Source organism: Triturus cristatus, chromosome 6, assembly GCF_964204655.1.
Source record: "Triturus cristatus chromosome 6, aTriCri1.1, whole genome shotgun sequence".
NCBI classification, from domain to species: Eukaryota; Metazoa; Chordata; class Amphibia; order Caudata; family Salamandridae; genus Triturus; species Triturus cristatus.
This window is the reverse complement of record NC_140589.1, coordinates 1,793,863,998-1,793,884,115: the sequence shown is the minus strand read 5'-3', so window position 1 is coordinate 1,793,884,115 and position 20,118 is coordinate 1,793,863,998. Positions and strand designations below refer to the sequence as shown.

The 20,118-nt window shown below is 41.4% G+C and overlaps 1 protein-coding gene across 1 annotated transcript in view; it reads left to right on the top strand.

The window, feature by feature from the left end:
- LOC146822017 (cysteine-rich venom protein helothermine-like) overlaps positions 1-10,013 on the top strand; it is a 111,825-nt gene extending 101,812 nt beyond the window's left edge. The window contains exons 7-8 of the mRNA XM_085613118.1: positions 4,453-4,541; positions 8,466-10,013. Of these exons, the coding sequence (XP_085469244.1) occupies positions 4,453-4,541; positions 8,466-8,476 (100 nt within the window). The 3' untranslated portion in view covers positions 8,477-10,013. The remainder of the gene's footprint in view (positions 1-4,452; positions 4,542-8,465) is intronic.
- The last annotated feature ends 10,105 nt before the right edge of the window (positions 10,014-20,118 follow it).

Here is a 20,118-nt window from a genome sequence, read left to right as displayed (position 1 = left end):
TGCGCACGGTGCGCGAAGCGCATCGTGCGTACATGGCCCATCTAGCGTAACGTGGGCACGGCACTAACTGCGTAAAGTGGGTGCGCGGTGCGCGAAGCGCACCGCGTGCTCACTGTGCGCGCACGGTGCGCGAAGCGCACCGTGCGCGCACGGAACGAACTGCGTTAAGTGGGCGCGCACGCCACGAATGGCGTAAAGTCACTTAGCATTTAAAAAACCGTACAAATTCACTGAAAAAACCATAGGTTTCACACACGTTATAGTTAGGAATTAGCATTTAAAAAACCTTGCAAATTCACTGAAAAAACCATAGGTTTCACACATGTTATAGTTAGCGGAAATTTTACTGATAAAAAACCAATGAAATTGCCCCGTTATAGTTAGTGCTGGCAACTATAACTCACGCGACCGCAATCTTCTGCTGATGACATATGTGTCTTTATGAAAAAAAAATATTTGTAATATATGTATAGCTAAAAATGTATGGAAGAAGACATGGGCAAATAAGTGTCTAAATACAGTATTAGCATCAGCAGAGGATTGCGGTCGCGTGAGTTATAGTTGCCAGCACTAACTATAACGGGGCAATTTCATTGGTTTTTTATCAGTAAAATTTCCGCTAACTATAACATGTGTGAAACCTATGGTTTTTTCAGTGAATTTATATATATGTATATATATATATATATATATATATATATATATATATATATATATTACCTACTGGCGGTCGCCAGTAGGTAGTTATAGTTAGGACCCTGTTTCCATAGGAAATCCGCAACATTCTATTTTGAATAACTTTGGCGCCGGTCGACGAATCCTCGCGAATTTTTCAAAATAGGTGGGGCGCTACGCTCCGCTCCTTCCCTGAAAGTCTCGGGGGGATTCGTCAAGCGGGGGCTGAGATCAAAGGGGGGTCCCAAAACACGTTTTTCCCATGCATTTTTCCATAGGACCTTTAGACAGGGCTACAGCCCGAACGGCTGAACAGAATTACTAGAAATTTGGCAGAGAGGTAGTCCTCAGGTCAAGGAAGTGCCTTTTGTAGGTTTGGTGTAAATCTGTTCAGTAGATTCTGAGAAAATAGCCTTTAAATCAATATATATATCTGAGCCAGCTTACGGTGCGCTTACGGTACGCTTACCGTACGCGTACGGTGACGTGCGCGAGCGCGATTCTGATTGGCTCTTAGATCTTAGTGAACATTCGAATCGGCCGAAACCAGGAAGCGGCGGCCGCCATTTTCTCTCTCGCACTGAGAGAGATGTTGAAAATACAAAGCACAAAAACATGTAAAGGGGCTGTTTGGACAGCTCCCACACACATAGCCAAGATGGGGGGGTCCCCAAAGATCCCCCAAGGCCAAAAACGGAAAAAAATTACTGAAAAAAAAAATGTATACAGACTTTCCCCACCCCGTGTGTAATTGGTGGCCGAAGGCCACTAATTGTGCATGGCATATTAAAGATGACAAAAAATGTAATAAAAAAAAAAATGTATCTTCTCTGTCCACCCCGTGTGCAAATGGTGCCCGAAGGGCACCATTTGCGCATGGCTTATAAAAAATACGAAAAATTAAAATATTACCTTCAAAACGAAGTGCATCATATGTCCTCCATGTGCGCACGGTGCGCGAAGTGCATCGTGCGTACATGGCCCATCTAGTGTAACGTGGGCACGCGGTGCGCGTAGCGCACCGCGTGCCCACCGTGCGTGCACGGCACTAACTGCGTAAAGTGGGCGCGCGGTGCGCGAAGCGTACCGCGTGCTTACTGTGCGCGCACGGTGCGCGAAGCGCACCGTGCGCGCACGGAACGAACTGCGTTAAGTGGGCGCGCACGCCACGAATGGCGTAAAGTAACTTAGCATTTAAAAAACCATACAAATTCACTGAAAAAACCATAGGTTTCACACACGTTATAGTTAGGAATTAGCATTTAAAAAACCTTGCAAATTCACTAAAAAAACCATAGGTTTCACACATGTTATAGTTAGCGGAAATTTTACTGATAAAAAACCAATGAAATTCCCCCGTTATAGTTAGTGCAGGCAACTATAACTCACGCGACCGCAATCTTCTGCTGATGACATATGTGTCTTTATGAAAAAAAAATATTTGTAATATATGTATAGCTAAAAATGTATGGAAGAAGACATGGGCAAATAAGTGTCTAAATACAGTATTAGCATCAGCAGAGGATTGCGGTCGCGTGAGTTATAGTTGCCTGCACTAACTATAACGGGGGAATTTCATTGGTTTTTTATCAGTAAAATTTCCGCTAACTATAACATGTGTGAAACCTATGGTTTTTTCAGTGAATATATATATATATATATATCAAAGGTCTCAATGCCCTAAAGTGACTGAAGAAAGAAACTCAGTGTTCTATGAAACTTCCAAAAAAATACAAAAATAAACAAACTTCATTTATCTAACTCGGATATTTGCTTACTATTGTGTATGGAGTTAGGGTCTTTTGCCGTTTTGGGTCTTTGCTGTTTTCTTTCAGATTTTGAATTTGTGGAGTCAATTGTTGTTGGGCTTCAGTTCTAAGACTGTGACTAAAATAGATTATATCACACATGTACTCTCACCAGTTGAGAAATTAAGGGCCACATGTACAACTGAAGCATTCTGGCAACTTTTTGTGACTCACAATTAGGAAGACACAAAATGCGATGTACTAATGTGTCTCAGACAATAGGGTCTTAAATGAAATACCTCATTCATATTCATGAGGTAGGTCACAATTTACAACTTTTTGAGAATTGCTTAAAAACACAGGGATGGTGGCCTGCTGGGGACAGCAGACCACCATGTCTTTGTTTCCTTTTAAATAAAGCTTTTTTGTGTGTTAAATGCAGCCTGTTTTCCTAAACGAAAAACGGGATGCATTTCAAAAAGAAAAATCAACACTTCTGTTACATTTTTTTAAATTAGGCAGTGGTCCTTGTGACCACTGCCTGCCCTTAAAAAGATTTTGCTACCATTCACAATCCCCGGGGGACCCCTTCCTGTTTACGACTGGCTTACCACCTACTTGAAGTAGGTGGTAAAGAGCGATTGTTTTGCGACCGCATTCCGGTCATAAAATAATCCTACATCCCCCTGAGACACCCTTGGCACGTCCCTTCCTAATACAGACTCACAAACCCTATTTTGCGAGTTGGTAATAGGTTACAGACTCACAAAATAGGGTTGGTGCATGCAAAAAGGAGTTTTAGCAATCGCTAATGGCCTGATTCTCCGTTAGTGGCTGCTAAAACCCGTCATACATGTCCCTGTAAGTGTTTCATCTGCTCTGTCTTTGGTTTTAAAAGTTATTGATTTATTGAGTTGGTTTGGGTCACGGATCTATTATGATATCATTGTTTACTAAAGTTGTGGTCCTTTACAGATAGGGGATACGGGTGTTAATATTGTCCAAATCTATTGAATGCTTTGTGTGTGCATAAGCTCTCTTCTTTGAGGGTCCCACTAGGACTGATGGATTGGAGTATGTCATTGGCCCTTGTAAAAGATGCCCAAGAGGCATAGTATTGATTCTCGGCTAAGTCCTCATTATTTGGCCATAAGTGCTAGAGCATCCTTCCCCCTCTTCATGTCTATGTGATTCAAGTAGGGAGGAAAATGACACTCTTTGTTATTGCTATGGACTTATTCCTCAATATGGGATGCAGCACAGTAATGTTTTAGGTAAAACAGAGACAGTAATAGGCACCAAAGAGACGTTACCGAAATATCCGTGACACAATATAGACCATTACAGTCATCTGATAGCAATATTAGGCCCCATGGAAAACTAGCATTAATAACTATTTGGAAAGATTAGTACAAGGGGCCTCAAGACACTGGCTCTCATACACAGACCTTTTCCATTATCAGCTTACTTTCCCATCCTCACACATGCAGTTTCCTACTTCCCTAAATCCACGCAAGACACCATCACTCCATCGCCACTTTTACCAAACTTTTATCTCCCATTTCTTTTTCATCTTTTCTCCCACTCAGATGTCCATGGTATTGCTCGCACCAGGCATAAGCTCCTGAAATGTCCCCATCAAGTCCACCTCCTCTCGTTAATACAACCACCCTTCCTCTACATCATCCACTGATGGAGAATAAACCCTCCATTCTCACACCTCATTTGCAAGGCTCAATCCCTACCTATATAGCATTACCAGCCATACACATACCACTTGTAGAAGAAAAGTTTCGACCCAGTATGCCATCAACCAGAGTACCTCAGAGCCAAATGCGTACAGACACAGGTAGAAAAATGTGTTTTACAGAAAATTGCAAAATGTGATAACTATATTTCAGGTAAGTCAGACCTGCTCTAAAAACAACTTTGTGACTCGAGCCGAAATAGTTCTATAAATGGGATGGGCAATGCTGAAACCTGACCTGGAGATGCCCCTCAATTTTTATATTTCTTTTCAATGTTGCAGGGGAAATTATGAAGATAGACTTAATACACCATACACAACAGGTATCCCATGCAGTACATGCCCTGACAACTGTGAAAAGGGACTCTGTAGTAAGTATATGAAAAGTATTTTTATTTACATTGAAGATTTTAAGTTTCAATGAGTCTGCTTCATATCCCCACAATAAACGCAAAATACGAGCAAGGATGTAACCAGAATGTTGTATTATAAAGTCAAGCTTATATATCTTTTTACCAATTGCATTATTTTGTATTTTAAAAAACATCTGGTTTATTATCTCTTCATTAGCCTTAGACTTGTATAGAATGTGTCTATTCCCTCTATGTGGTATTTGAGGATATTGCTTTTTTCCCTGTTTTTCAACAGAAAGAATCTTTAGGCATGAGTATATTTATGTCAAATGGTGTAAATGCATGATTTATCCAAAATACAACTTAAGAATTATTTTAGCACAGAGAAAAAGTCCAGAGAAAGCAAGTTATTACTTGAATGATTTTTTAATGAATTTTTTATGGAGGCAATGCAATATCTATCAAGCCAAGTCAAGTAAAAATGCAACGTTTATTTAGACCGTTGGCCTTCAAACAGCATGAATAGCATATCAACATCTTTTATAAATTGCCTAAAATCATCACAATTCCATCAATAATTCCATTGAGTAGGTACCTCTATACAATAAAAGTAGAAGCATCACAAATGTCCATACAATGGATATCACAGTAGCATTATTTCATAATGTAAACATTATCAGCACATCCCTACTAAAAATAAAATAAAAGTTAAAAAATGGTTTAGAGATGTATATTAATAAATACATCCAAAATGGTAGATTTCAACCTTTAAAATCACAATAAGCCCAGTTCAATTAGCACCTATGCCCCTAGTTCTTTTTCCATAAAAAAGCGTTTCACAGCCTTCATATATCTTCCAATTGCAATGGCAATATCAAGTTTAGGCATATCAGTGAGGAGGTCTATAGCGTGGGCCCATGATTCAATACCATACTTTAAAAAAATGGGACGCAAGAATAATATCCAAAGGGCTAAAACTGTAATACAATCAACTAATATGTGCGAAATATCACATTTTGTTCCTAGCATACATGTATAATTACCATTGGGCTGCATCATTACTGCTCTTATTTTACCATTTGTTAATGCCAATTCTTAATCTTACAATTTCGCACCTAGCCAATGATTAGGTAACTTTTCAAGATATGGTTACCAGGCTTCATTCTGCCAGGTCATCCTCATAAATTGTACAGATTTGTTCTTGCTCAGGTATTCCACATCTAACCTCCTAGCCAATTCCTTCCCTTGGGATCTCAGTAGACACTTAGTAGTTTCTACCTGGAGTGAGTGTGGACAAATTCTCACATTCAGGTTCTCACACACCGTGTACAATTTCTTACTTGTCTCCGTGTCCCATTTTAAACTACTAAGCTGAATCTCATTTCTGCACTATTGAGAGACCTTTTGTACTGCTCCTGGATCCTGGGGTTTCCAGAACCTTATCAGTGCCATTTGAGCTTGCATACTCCATGATATTATTCCTAGCTTAGCCCTAATAGCCTGAATCATTGCTGAGCCTGGAAACGACAGTAGGTGTTTGAAACACTTTTCTTCATCTAGGTCCCAGCCATATTTACCACTTAGGTAAAGACCTTCTGCTCCGTCCAATACTTGGGAGGGTATCATTGCGCTATAGGTCTTTAACAACGGTCTGTGGGACATCTCCTCATAATCCCAGTTACATTTTTTCAGCCCACAAACCGATGTGATGGGATGCTATCCTTCATTTTGGACTATCCATCATTTCTTAAACATGTCTGCTGCAATCTATCAGCCACTGTGGGATTGCAGAACTTGATACCCAAAAGTTTGAGTAACCTTTATTTTAGGTGACAAAGAAAGAAAACGAGGCTTGTTGAGAATTGAATAGCCCTGAATTGTACTAAATATAACTGCAAAGTTTAAATCTATGTTGGCGAAATATATCCATAAAAAGTAACAATTGCTGTTAAAGGATCTATGATTACATTTATTGGCGCTAAAGCTAAACTTGAACTAAATAGGCATGATAACCTGGATAGAGAGAGAACGAACTTGATGAGCTATCATTAGGTCCAAATACTCTGTTGCACACTTAAACTGATTCTGTAAGGAATATGTTGGCTCATTCTCGGTAGCTTGACCTATGCAGCACAGTGTCCTCAGAGAAAGAGCTCGCGAAATATCTACAACAGCTAGTTACACAACAGTACTGGTACGTCAAAGTGTAAACAATTTATCAACATACGATAAGTCTAACATGAAGGAAAGATGAATATTAATGAACAAAAAAGAAACAACGGCAAAATAATAAATAGAAATAGAAATAATCCAAAGTCACTAAATGGTCTTAAAGTATTGCTCTAAGCCATGGTGAGCCACCAAAAGAAGCAATGTCAAATCACAGCTAATTGGTATGATGGCTCAAAAACACCAACTAGAGCCTTAGAGTTTTGGTTATAAAGTCCTGCAGCCAACTTGAGGGTGTCAAGTTTCTCAGCGGGAAATGAAAAACAAAGAGAGTTGCAGACGTGGTGCTCAGGTGATGCTGCATGGCAATTGTTTACTGAATGCAGAATTTTCTAAAGCATGGGCCTGATGCCAGTTCAACAGACACAGCTTGACTCAAAAACGAACTCAACAGGCAGAGTCCTAATATTTCCAAGATCCAAATTTAGGAAAACATGTAAAATAAATCCTGAGTACAAGCTGTAGGTTTCTCAGGACTCGTTCACATGAACCCAATGCAGTGCCTTGGCTTCGACTCCTTTCTGCAGTTGTCTTTCAAGTTCTTGTGTTACCATTGGAGCATGTTGTACTCTTTTACCTAGGTAATGGGTAAGTGTCTTCTCGTGTCTGCCTTAGTTGGTACAGGATTGCTGGGACCACAGCATCCTGGGCCAAAGTAAACTTTGCTTTAAAGGGCTGTGCATTAGGTGTTGCTGTGGGTGTTTCTGGCAACACCAATGGCGATTTGACACTGCCCCAGATTTACAAGGAATCATAACTAGGAGGCAGTGCCAAAAATACCTTTATTTATCCTTGTTTCTCCTATTTCTATGTGTGCTGCATAATGCAGCACACATAGAAAGAGAAAAAAGCCTTTTGGTACCCTTGCACCATGATGAAAAAGTGCCTGCATTGGCGCATAATAGCCCATTGGGAAAAGTCAGGCATCTGATAGATACAGCACATTCCTGTTCTTTTCTTTTAGCCATAGGGCAGCACAGCAGGTAGGCCTCGGGCACTGCCCTACGGCAAAATTATGTAAAAAGGCCCATGGTGTGGGAATTTCCTGCTAAGAGACAGAGAAAAGAAAAAGAGCGGAGCTGTCCTCTGCAGGACAGAAAGTGATGAGTGTACAGTAACAGAAAAGGCCCAGAGGGACAGAATACAAGTTGCCACCCCATGCTTCCAGTCACAAGCTCCTCGAACCAGGGACCACCTGACGCAAGGCTCTCTCTCCACCGCTGCTCATCGCTTTAATCCTTGGAAGTACAGATGGTCAGCAGGGCTTTAAAGTCTAATGCGAAAACTCCTAAATGTTAATTTAAATACCAACAGAAGGGAAAAACACAGATAAATGGTGCAGTATTGCGTTACCATCAATCATTACCCGCTTTACTGATGACCAGAGGCGCATCTGTCATTGGTGCAGCAGGTGCAGTGAATGGCCCTCTGCACCTCAGTTATGACTGCATTTTACTAACAAATGGGGGGTGGAGGCTCATTTCCATTACATACATAAAGCCCATGATACACTACTAGGCCACCGCTGTTGACAGCATCTACGGACAGCAATCTCAAATACCGCCAACATCTATTTAGGTGCAGGCTCACATGCACAATAATCATTTGCTTCACACGCTGCAAATACATGGACATATATTTTTCTGTATACAAATAATTGTGCTGTTCATCCCTCATTCCTCTTGCTAAATGTTTGATTTGTTCTTTCCGCAGCCAATTCCTGATCACTGGAGAACAAGGCTGCTAGCTGCGGGGATGTCATTCATGGGCAGGGCATGAAGGCAAACAGATTGATGGAGCGAAACCACCTGCTACAGCATTTATTTATATTCACCACAGATGTCATGTCCTAAATTCTTCAAACCTGCACTCATTTGAGATGTTCTGTTATATGTTACGGGAATTATCTAGTTCCTCAATATTACGCATTGTTCCTACATTAGTCTCCTAGTTGCCAGGAAACTGATTTGTAGATTTGATTTTCCTGGTAGTTGTCTCAGGTCAAAGGCCTTTGAATCACAATTTCCTCAGAGGGCCTGGAAGAATGTACTTTTACACTGTAAAGCATATGTAGTGATTTATTATGTCAAATTGTATTCGTAGTGAATTGTGAACTTCTACACTTATTTAAAATGTTACCTGTGAATGTGGCAAAAGCATATAAATGTGTTGCACACCTAATCGTGAAGAAAAACAATAATAGGTAATCAAATAATAAAAAAAAGAAGGTCTTGGCACATGCCGAATCAATTTCGACAAAAACTGCTTCCATGGCATATGTGGAGTCAACAGATCTGTAGGATTTCATATTTTTAAACAGTATCCCGTGTGTGTGGCTTTGGAAGAAAACATTGTTGGCAATCTTCTCAAATTGTTCACGGCAGAATTTTTTTTTTATTGAATGGCTGGATTAAGCATTATACAGATAGAAAATAGGTATTAAAATGTGATATTCGTGACAATCAGGCAGCCCACAATGTACATGTCCATCTCCTGAATAATTGTGATTGCAAACAAAACAAATATATTGTTTGCTTGGCATTACATTTTAGTAAACCGTTTTGGGAAACCACTGATCTAATCATACATCATGATATGAAAATATTGTTCTCATTACATTCAGAACTTCTGTATTACCAAACTATGTTATTATAATGATACAACCCTTGGTATTGTGGTTTTGCCATTTTATAATGCTGCAAATGACATATGTATTGTTATTAATACACAATTAACAGTACTCAACATGTTAGCTTTGGTAGAACTGTGGTTATCTCAGACTTAATCTGTGGTCTTTGGGTCCAGCAGAGATCATTGCAATACATGCTTAAGTTACTTAGTTCTGTCACTGGAATATGTTTTACATACTGCACAGATATGTTATGCTATTAGTCTGAATATAAATCAATGCTTGTCTTATAAGAAAATTTAATTATATAGAATGACTCAAGCTACTGAGATTAAGTGTCCAAACTCAGGGCACTTCTTGTTTTTGTGTATTTCAAGCAAAGTTTGATGTAAGCTCACTGTGCTGATACACTGCTTAACAAATTAAGCATTCTTCTACTTGTGCTTGATCTGCCATCAGAATGAGATAAAGTCGAAATTATTAGAATTTTTTTTGGTTTTTACTAATTGGCATATCTGTGTCCCCCACTTTACTTTTTCATCGATGAATTAATAAACTGAAGCTTATTGTTTTCATTGTTCTGTTTAAAAATGTTTCTCCACTGATTCAGCCAATAAATAGTTCAGCATTTTCACCTGATTTTGTGTATTCATTAAAAATATCTGTGGTTAGTTTATTATGAGGTGACATCCATTAGAGCTTGGAAAGTTGGAAAAGTTTGCTTGTGAATCTGTGTTCTTGGATCATGATAGTATTGCAAACATGGTCAAAGCCAGCCGGTGTGGGTTATAAATGAAAATGGAAACCGAACAATGATGAAGCATGATACTGTAGGGTGTGTGAGGGCAGTATTAAGAGATTCATTGTCTTCCCCTTGTATGTCTTTTATTTTGGTAGAATTGAGTTATACCATTCTTATGTTGGTAGGTGTACTAATTGCAGTACCTCCCTGTTCCTCAATCAATGCTTAAACACAGAACTTTATTAAACCATGTGCTCAGAGTTTCAGTTCTATGTTTTAATAAGTATTGGCGAAGCCAATTGTTCGGTTTCCATTTTCATTTATAACCCAGACCGGCTGGCTTTGACCATGTTTGCAATACTATCATGATCCAAGAACACAGATTCACAAGCAAACTTTTCCAACTTTCCAAGCTCTAATGGATGTCACCTCATAATAAAATAACCGTCAAATTTGAAGTTTTCATTCAATTATGGTGCTCTCAAGGATGATTTAGAAATGATTTGTCCAGAGTAGAAGCATAGCCTGTGGAGTATGAAGCATGTTGGAAAGAGCTAACTAAGTGCATCTAAAGTATCAACAGATGAGTGCTTGGAAATCAGTTGTAATGAACAACAGTCTTTACAGTATTTGATAAAGGCTGGGGTCTTAAGGTCGAGCGAATATTCAGATGTATATTTAAGTCACATAAAATTCCTGGACGGCTATTGTGTACAGTGAAGTGCATCAAGTATTTCAAGCCCAAGTTAATAGAATTTTGTCTACTGCTATGGTGTATTAGTGAGATTCTAGGGAATTAAAAAGAAGGTATATGTTCATTCTTCAGTGGATGAAATACATCTATGGAGAACATCTTAGAATGTGTTCCTTATATTTGACCAGACCCATTCAAACATCGCCATTGAGGATGCACATGCATCTACAGCAGCCATCTTTGAAAGAGTTTGCTCAAATATTATATACCCATTTTACATTGATCATCATACGTGTGTGCACATACACTTGTGGGTGGTCATCTTAAAAGATGTATAATCCATTTTAAGTGGGACGTCTGCTGAAACTGTAGCAGGTGAAAAAACATTAAACAAGCATTTGCAGCGCTATAGGTCTCGCATTTACGCAAGTTTAACCTAATGGCATTGTAAATGACAATGCCTTTTATTTATGTTTTAAAAATGAAAACAAAAAAAAGAAATTGTTATTTGCAATGTCAATAGCTCAGACTTGTGTAAATGCGAGACATATTGCATTGCAAATGCTTGTTTATTCTGTGTTCAGTAAAAGGCAACTGTCTTAATAAGCATAAAAGTGAAATTAAATAATAAACAAGTGCCCTTCAGCGGCATAATAATTTCCTTTGGGTATTTGAAGTAGCTTGAAGCTAGCTCCAAGGATAAGCTGGAGGCTTAAGGAAAAACCTTCACAGCATTTAAATCATGAGGTTCTATGCCGAACTGAATTGTGTTTCTGTGAAATCCTATTACAGAAACCAGGATGTGATGAGGGGCACAAAGGGCGAGGGGTCAAAATAAACGCACATTACACTGTACATTTGTCCATTAAAATAATTTCAATTCGAGATCACTTCTCTACCTGCTTGTACTGCTATACAACTGAAGTAAAATAAATATGACGAGCTGTTTCTCAAAAGCACGGTGTTACATATGTCTTACAATGGTAATTGAAATGTTGAATGCAAAGAAAGACATCCAGGTTCTCTGCTCTTTACATGTTTAATCCGATCTTTTAGAATGCAGGTGTGGGAGCTATAATTCAATCTTTTAGAATGCAGGTGTGGGAGCTATAATTCAATCTTTTAGAATGCAGGTGTGGGAGCTATAAATCAATCTTTTAGAATGCATGTGTGGGAGCTATAATTCAATCTTTTAGAATGCAGGTGTGGGAGCTATAATTCAATCTTTTAGAATGCAGGTGTTTGGGCTGTATTGACCTGGTGCCCATGTCTTGTTGGGTTTTATTCAGGTTGTTCGATTACATTTTCAGTGGTTAATCTACTGTCCAAAAAACGGTAACATACATCTCATATTTTTCCTTGTTTCTTTCTCTGTTACTCCTGGCACTACCTGGTAGTAAGCCAATGCTTTCTTACTCCTCACAGATATTCATCAGAGTACCCCAGTTAAGTGAATTTTAACACCTTAAACTTATTGGCTTATTTAAGAGGTGGTTTTGCGTCCCTCTGGCGTGGTGCAAGAGTGACAAACCTTAAGTCGGATTTATTTATCCATTCAAGAACACTTTACATTGTCCTTCATGGCTACATAAATCTAGAATAAGGCAGTGCAGCACAAATTGCTATATTGCCTTACTCTGCCCTGGGAAGGCTTTCCATGGGTGTTGCGTGGGTGGTCCCACTCAACTCCCATGTGTTTTTTACTCATTCCCAGATTTATCAGAACTGGTAGACCTGGTAATGTGCCAAAAAGTACGCCTTCTCAGGTGAGGCGTAACAAGGAGAAGAACCTTTATTTTTCCTTGTTACTTCGTCTTTCTGAGTGTTTTTATATTCTGCAGCACACATTGAGGAAAATGCCTCTCAGGATTGTTTTTGTGCAAGAAAGTGTTCCTTCTTGCAGAAAAAAAATCCAACATGCAATGCAGGCATCATTGCACCATGGTGCAAGTGTGCCTGCGTTGACACTAGGCTGCCAAAACTGCACCAGCGCTGGGAAAAGGCAGGAATGACCGTATTGCAAAATACAGCGTATTCTTGCAGTTTCTCTGTCATGCAGCGCAGCAAAGTGACCTGTTGCGTTGCACTGTGTGACAACTTCGTAAATAGGCCTGAGTGTTTATTGCTTCATCTTTACATGCATCTCAAAAGTATGAATGTCTCAATTAGCTACTAACAGGGTGGACTGGCCCTTTGACCACTCCTGGTATTTTCCTAGTGGGCTGCAGGCTAGGGGGTTGCACTCAGAGCAGGATGGGCTGCCATGACCCAAAAACAAAATGCCCCATAAACTCGTGCTATTCACGGCCTCCTGCAGTGTTGTGCTACTTTCAAAATTTTTGCCATTGCTGATTCTGATTTCAATTCCGGGCCTGTAGCTCTCAGAACTACCTGCAGATACGTCACCCTTGGTAATACTCTTGGGTACAGTCTCCCCCAGGTAACAATGCTGTCGTTATCTTGGGCGATCAATATTAAATCTCTTTTTTACCCCTCTCCTCACCTTTGGAGAAAGGCCAAATACTGGTATTGCACTGTGTATAAAATAGGGTAATTACCAAGCGTGCATTGTAAATATTAAGAGCATAATTCCTTAATCTGGCACATGCTACTTTATAACAGCTCGCCTAGGAAGCGTACAATAGGACGTCACAAGTTGTCAAACAGTAATACACACGTTATTAAATGCACACCGATAAACGTGGCACGTAAAGGCATGGCTCCTGGTCACTACCTGTAAGCCTCCTTATAACGTTAAACATACAAGGGCATGTCTTGTGTATTTTAAACAGAGAACAGAAACTGCAGCAAACACACAAGCAATACATGGCGTCCACTGTTATAAATAAACGCATTTTAGAGTGGAAGGCCTGCAGCAGCGAGCCCTGCGCTGCACTATATGCTGAGTTGTGCCACAGACAGTGTAAAACAATACACAGGGCTTGTGTTGACCCCAGAATACCACAGGCTGGGAAAGCACTGCTTGGGGAGTAGCATGTTGATTATCCATACACAGGCTCCCTCTGCAGCCACCCAGTTCAAACAATGAACGAGGGCATCAATAAAGGCAGGTCTGTCATGTGTGCCCCCCCCTTCGCCAACACGAACACTCCTTCATGCCTACGTGACTGAGATGCAGAAGCAGCTCCTCCAGTTACTGAACAAGGAAGCACCCTTGGGTAACCGGCTCATATCTGAGGTCAGAGGGAAATAAAATAATATACGTATAAAAACAGAACTGCATTTGTTGTGCAAAACCTCCCTGTACAGATAGAGAGCCCTCGCTCTGAACAACAACAATTTCCAGGATCTTTTTCTAAAAATACTTCGCTAGATTAGTTAAAAGGCTTTAGCTAACACGAGACAGGGATCACTGTGTGCAGGGAAGGCAAGGGGGAGGGGAAGGGGGCGGGGAGCAGTAGTCCCATGGAACCTCCTGTCATTTCCCCCTAATTCTATTTTACTGTATTTTTTCATTTGAAAAGTCCCAACGTTAATTCTACTCTCCATTTAATAAAGCGTGAAACTTAATTAGTGTATTGCTGGCGCTATACTTTTTTAAAAAATAAATGAAATGCGTGTTTTAATCATCTCAACTGTAAGTGTTCAAACTCTTGTTCCTTTTTGGAAAGGAAAATGATCGCTGCCCGCAGGTTTCTCTGAGATCGCCTTTATTTAACAAGGAGGTTACAAGGAGGGACTAAGAGGCCTCATTTTCAATCAGAGGCCGCCTTTTACCATAAACGATGACACCAGCCAATGAAAAACATGGACGGGGCTTCAACCCCACTTCTAAAACCTACACTACTTCAATATGCCTCGCATAATGCTGGTCTGCAAGTAAAAAGTACAATGTTGCATAGGGGAAGGGAACAACAAGCAGGTAGAGGCTGGAGAGCAGGGGTGGGGTCCATAAATATATATCTTTGAAAACAAGAAGAATGGAGAGAGCAAAGCAATTGATGAGCTAGGGGGCAGAGGCAACAAAGACAATGAGGGAGAGCAAGGTGAGGCGCAGGGAAGCAACACTTTGTGCGAGTCGTGGGGGGGATGCTGCAGACTGGGAAGGTAGAAGAGATAAAGCAAAAAAAAACACATCCACTTCCATGGAGTGCTAAATTAAACAAAATGTTCTTATTGAATACCCACCACATCAGAAGTGGAATAATATGAATAACCAATCAGAACAATGTGAGGCCTAAATGCTTCTGGGTGGGACAAAAAAAGAGGACAGAACATCAGAGAATCAGGAGGGGCTAGTGAGACAGTCACTTGAGGTCATTCAGTTGTGTGAAAGGGCTGAATGAAAGCCTACTCTGTGCATAATGGAAACAATAGGTCTGGCTAACAAACAGCTAAAGGTATCAGTAGTTCAGAACTAAAATGATTGCAAACTGGTCAAATAAATGAGAGTGCCTTTGACAGATTCAAACAAGGAACAACACTGTAAATGCTGGGAGTAGCATGCTCCCTTCTTTCACCCTTCCCATAAATGGTGTGTCTGAACTGCTCTGACTTCATTTGAAGTGCTTCTTTAGGAGGTGTAGTGCCCACTAGGGGCTGTTTTTATGGTTGCATTTTATGTGTTCTGAAAGTATATAAAAAGCACACAAACACATTATGGTAATTTTAAAATGCTTTATTGATATAATAATTTTCACATTTGATTTCATAATGTAATCTACGGTTTTTCTATCTGCCATCTGTACATATTTGTAAATTAATGTGTAGTATTTAGTAGTGTGTGCAATAAATCAACTTTTTATTTTCTAAAGAAAAAGCACTGATTGGACAATGAAACAACATCAGTGTGGCAAGAAAGGACAACAGTTAATGGCTACCAGTTAGGATTAATTATCATAAACACTTGAAATGTATACTTCATGTCAGAATCGCGGCTCCAGAGAATTATGCAGGTCCAGAGCTGTAAGATGTCTCCATGTGATGCAAACTCAAGGGCACATTTACAATAAAGTGGCAAAGTCTGTCAAGCCAAGAAGGCTAACTACACGCTTCGTCACTTTAGAAACGCAGGGCTGCCCATATTTAGTAGAATATGGTGCAGCCTTGCGTTTCCCCCTGTGCTGGCGCTAAATTTACCTGCCTAGCGCCAACACAGGCACCCTTACACCAAAAGTGCAAGGGTACCTTTGTTGAGGGGGAAGATTGTTTATGTGCAGGAAGGTTCACCTTCCTGCACATGAACAATATTTAAATGCTGTATTGTAACTTCTATGTGTGCTGTTAGATGCAGCACAAATAGAAGTTGCAAAACTGCATCTTTTTTAAATGATTGTTTATGTGCAGGAAGGGGGACCTTCCTGCACATAAACAATCATAGGCAAATTTGCTTTTTCTCTGTGTGCTGCACAAGGCAGCATACAAGGAAACAGCAAAAACTAGGCAAAATTTCTCCTCTTTTTGCCTGTTTAAGACCAGGTTTTCCCTTGCCTTAGTTTTGGCGCTGCCTCTTATTTACGCTACAATTGTAAATAGGAGGCAGCGGCAAAATCAATGGGTGTTGCGGTGGAATGCCCACTACAACACCCATTGCCCTCCCATTTCACGCTAAATGCGGTGTGAAAGGGTGCCTTACACGTTAAGTGGCTTAACGCTGCCTTGTAAATAAGACAAGGCCCCTATTGCCATTACAAAGACACTGAAAGTGACGTTGTGGTGGCGATAGGGACTTGTAAATATGCCCCTCGGTGATTCACAGCCGTCCCCTTGTTGCAGCTGCCAATGACATCTGATTGCTTTGACGAGTGTATAGACATAATAGCAGTTTAGCTCATGGAAATTATTTGCTATCTAGCTCTTCAGAACCTAGTTGGTGGTTGACTGTTCCACTAACACTCTGAAGGGTCCTCTCATCCAGCCAGGTATTGGAAACAATACAAATGGTCTACTATGTATGCAAGTTACATACTACTGCTGAATTTTCAATTTCGCAGATGCACAACTTCTGAATGCTCCTGGAAGTTCATAGGTTTTTTGTTTTGGAAAATGTCTAACGAGTTGACTACAAAAATTCTAAGTAACAAAATTAGTCTGTGTTATAAAAAAATTCAAACTGGGTCCAGTTTCTTTAGCAATCCTGATTGAAATTCTAAATGAACATTTACACGCAGTGGAAGTCAAGTGATTGCATAGGTGTTATTCTTGAAAATAATGAGCTGGAAACTGGATTTTTGTCAAACTGCATTTGGAAATTATTATTGGTGTCTACTGATTACCTCCTAGGGCCACTGCCTTGTCCTTGTTCTTACTACACAAGACATTATGCCACCCTGACAATCCTTCTTTTCATATATATATTGTTAGGAAGTCATCTTATTTTCTCTGATCACCCCAATGTTTCGACTGATACTGATGGTTTCTGACTCTGATTGTGCCCTTGGCTTTGCTAACCAGACCCAGGGTTAGTACCCTGTTTCAAAGGTATGTGGTCATTAGGTGTGACTACAATTGGCATGACAACCTACTCATAAGCCCCTAGTATATGGTAGAGCATATAGGTCTAGAGGCCCAGTAGATTTAATGCACTTGTGTGTGCACTACTGTGGTGCCTGCTGTCATTTTAAAAGCCAGCCTTGACTTGCAGACTATGTTTGAATTTAAATTATATGCAAATTCGACTTTGAATTTAAAGGTACTTCCAAAGTATCAAACTGCCTAATTTTTACATATAACTCACCTCTAAGGTCTCCCCTAGGTGTCTCGGGAGAAAGGTGCCTTATAACTATAAGTAGGGGCATTATAAAAGATGTTTGATGTGCCATGGTGAGGGAAAACAAGTCAATTTAACTTTTCCCCATTGTAGTACAATGGCTCCACATGCTACCATTGGAATACTTTAACTATCATAACTATTGAAAGAAAGAAGCTCAAATTATACTTCAAAGTATCAAAATGATAGAATAAGCCCAACAACTTGCCACCATCAGACTTATTATCAGAGAAAATAAGTTATTAAACTTGCTTTTCTGATGAGCCAAAATTCAGCCTTCCAGCAGCCTAGCTCTGATTGGCCAGCCTCTGCTAGGCTGAGCCAAGCTGTCTTAATGAGGTGTGAAGTGGCCTGACCTGAGACAAAGGATGCTTCTGGTGAGAGGATATTGTAACTGCAGAGCAAATGACTGAAAGGGGGCTGGGTAGCCAAACTGGTCTTTAAAGGGGGAATGCAAGTTGGGACTGGCCAGAGGCTCACCCCCACATCCTGCCACCCTAGCCAGCCAGGAGCCCCAGTAATTAGATTAGAACAGGGGCTGGACGGGAAGTGTTAGGGAAACTTAGCCACACCAGTGAGATGGCTTAGCCAGATCTTAACATCCAGGACAAAGTTTCTCCATTGTGGATTTTGAAAGAATAGTGCTTTCTGGGACAGGAATATGCCACACTCTGTAAGAAGTGGCCATACCTGAAGGTGGCCTAGCAACTCAAATCCCTCAGAGTGTCTACTGGGAAATGATCTTGAAACATCTGTGTGATCAGGGGTAGAGAGAATTGTCCATGCAAAAATGCAGGCTCTTCCTGAGTTGGTATGTACTGCGACTAGGTCACAGGCTGCCCAGAAGGGAAACGTTGGACATCCTGACCCTGGATCAATGGGCCACGCAGCCAATAACAAGAGAAAGGGCCCTGGGTCTGGTAAGCCAGCCCAGAGAACTCCAGAGGTGCAGGAGGAATCTGACCCTGAGGAGGATCTGACCTCTGGGACACGAATTTGCCACTCTTTGGAGGATGTGGTCATACCTGCAGATGGCACCCTGTACCCCATTGCTCAGGGGTACTCTCCTGTTTGTTGCCCGGGAACACTGGATAAAAATGGAAGAGCTGCCTAGAAACTCAGATCCCTGCCTGATACTACAAGGAGAAGAAAGACTGCCCTGCTACGTCCAGATTGGTCCTTCCGGGTGGAGATGATGCATGTGGACTCTTTTGATCTGTTTATTTCAGGGAGTCCACTCCTTTAGTTCTTGAAGTCAGGCAAAGTCCTTAGGGCTGTAGCTCCAGGTGTGCAGCAGGTACAGTCATTTAGAGTGCAATCCTTTTGGGTTGTAGGCCAGGGCCTGGCCTACAACCCAAAAGGATTGCACTCTAAACTGACAGCAGCAGCTCTTAGGGAACACTCCTATCAGGAAAGAGTGTTGGGTTGCTTTCCTCAAAAAACACTTCTTGGCAGCAAGTGACTCCTCGCCCACACCCCTCTTAGAGGTATTTCCCTCACAACAACTATTTGACAACCCAGCCCCTCCCTGCAATGACCTCTTATCAGCGCTAAATCCCTCTCAAGAGGTCACCTTGGTAGTAGATCATCATGTTAACGGAGGCGCACACCTCGGGTAAACTTGGCACGGGGGCCACCGCCCCCAAGTTCAACTGCTCCCAGAGACACATCCGCATTCTCTCCTCTATTCAGAAGGGGGTCAAATGTCTGACCAAGAAACAGCTAAAGTTAGTATCAAAGGCAGGGGGACGGTGCTCCTTGGGCTAAATTGAAAACCTTAGACGATTTACAAACAAGATCCACAGTACTGGGCCTGAAAGTTAACTTCCCTCTTTTCCAACATAGAACACATGGGCATCATATCTGATTCATGGCGAGGTGCTGTTATCACCCTACTTCACAAAGGAGGGGCAAAATGGCCACCTGAGTAGGAGCCTCCTGAAGACCTCCTGGTTTGGGGATTATCAGCTGGTAATTATCCCCATAAAAACCACCTCACCGGCCTTCCACCCGCCTGCCCCCTGGACCGGACTGTGGTCCCCTTCTAACCATCCCACAAAAATGGATTTCGGCAACCAACTTACCCGGATTGTCGAACTCTGCAGCTCAGGTCAGCGCCTATGCTGCCCGGACCCCAGCACTGCTCAGCTGGTGTCCAGCTCCTAGGCTCATATGCATGCTGCTTGGCTGGTGCCCAGCTCCCTGATTCGTTTGCTGCGGGAGGACGGATGCCAAGGCGGTGAGTTCTTGACGGGCAGTGTTGGCTCCGCGGAACCCTGTGCCTGCCTCTCATGAGTTGAGATCCCCTGGCGCTGGGAGTTTTGCCCTGTGTGCTGATGCCATTGGGTGGAGCTCTCCTGCGGGCCTGAAGAGCTCAGTAGTGGATCCCCTGCTGCAGCCGTCCCTGGTCCCGGGTGAACTGCTGGAGCCCTGTGACCTGTACCTGGTCTGGAGATCGGCTTCTGCTGCCTTGCTCCCACAGAGGGGCTGCAAATTGTGGCTCGCCGAAGCCATTGCCATCTGGTCAGGAACCACCTCGGAGCTGATCAGGGAGCCCTGCCCTGCCGCCTC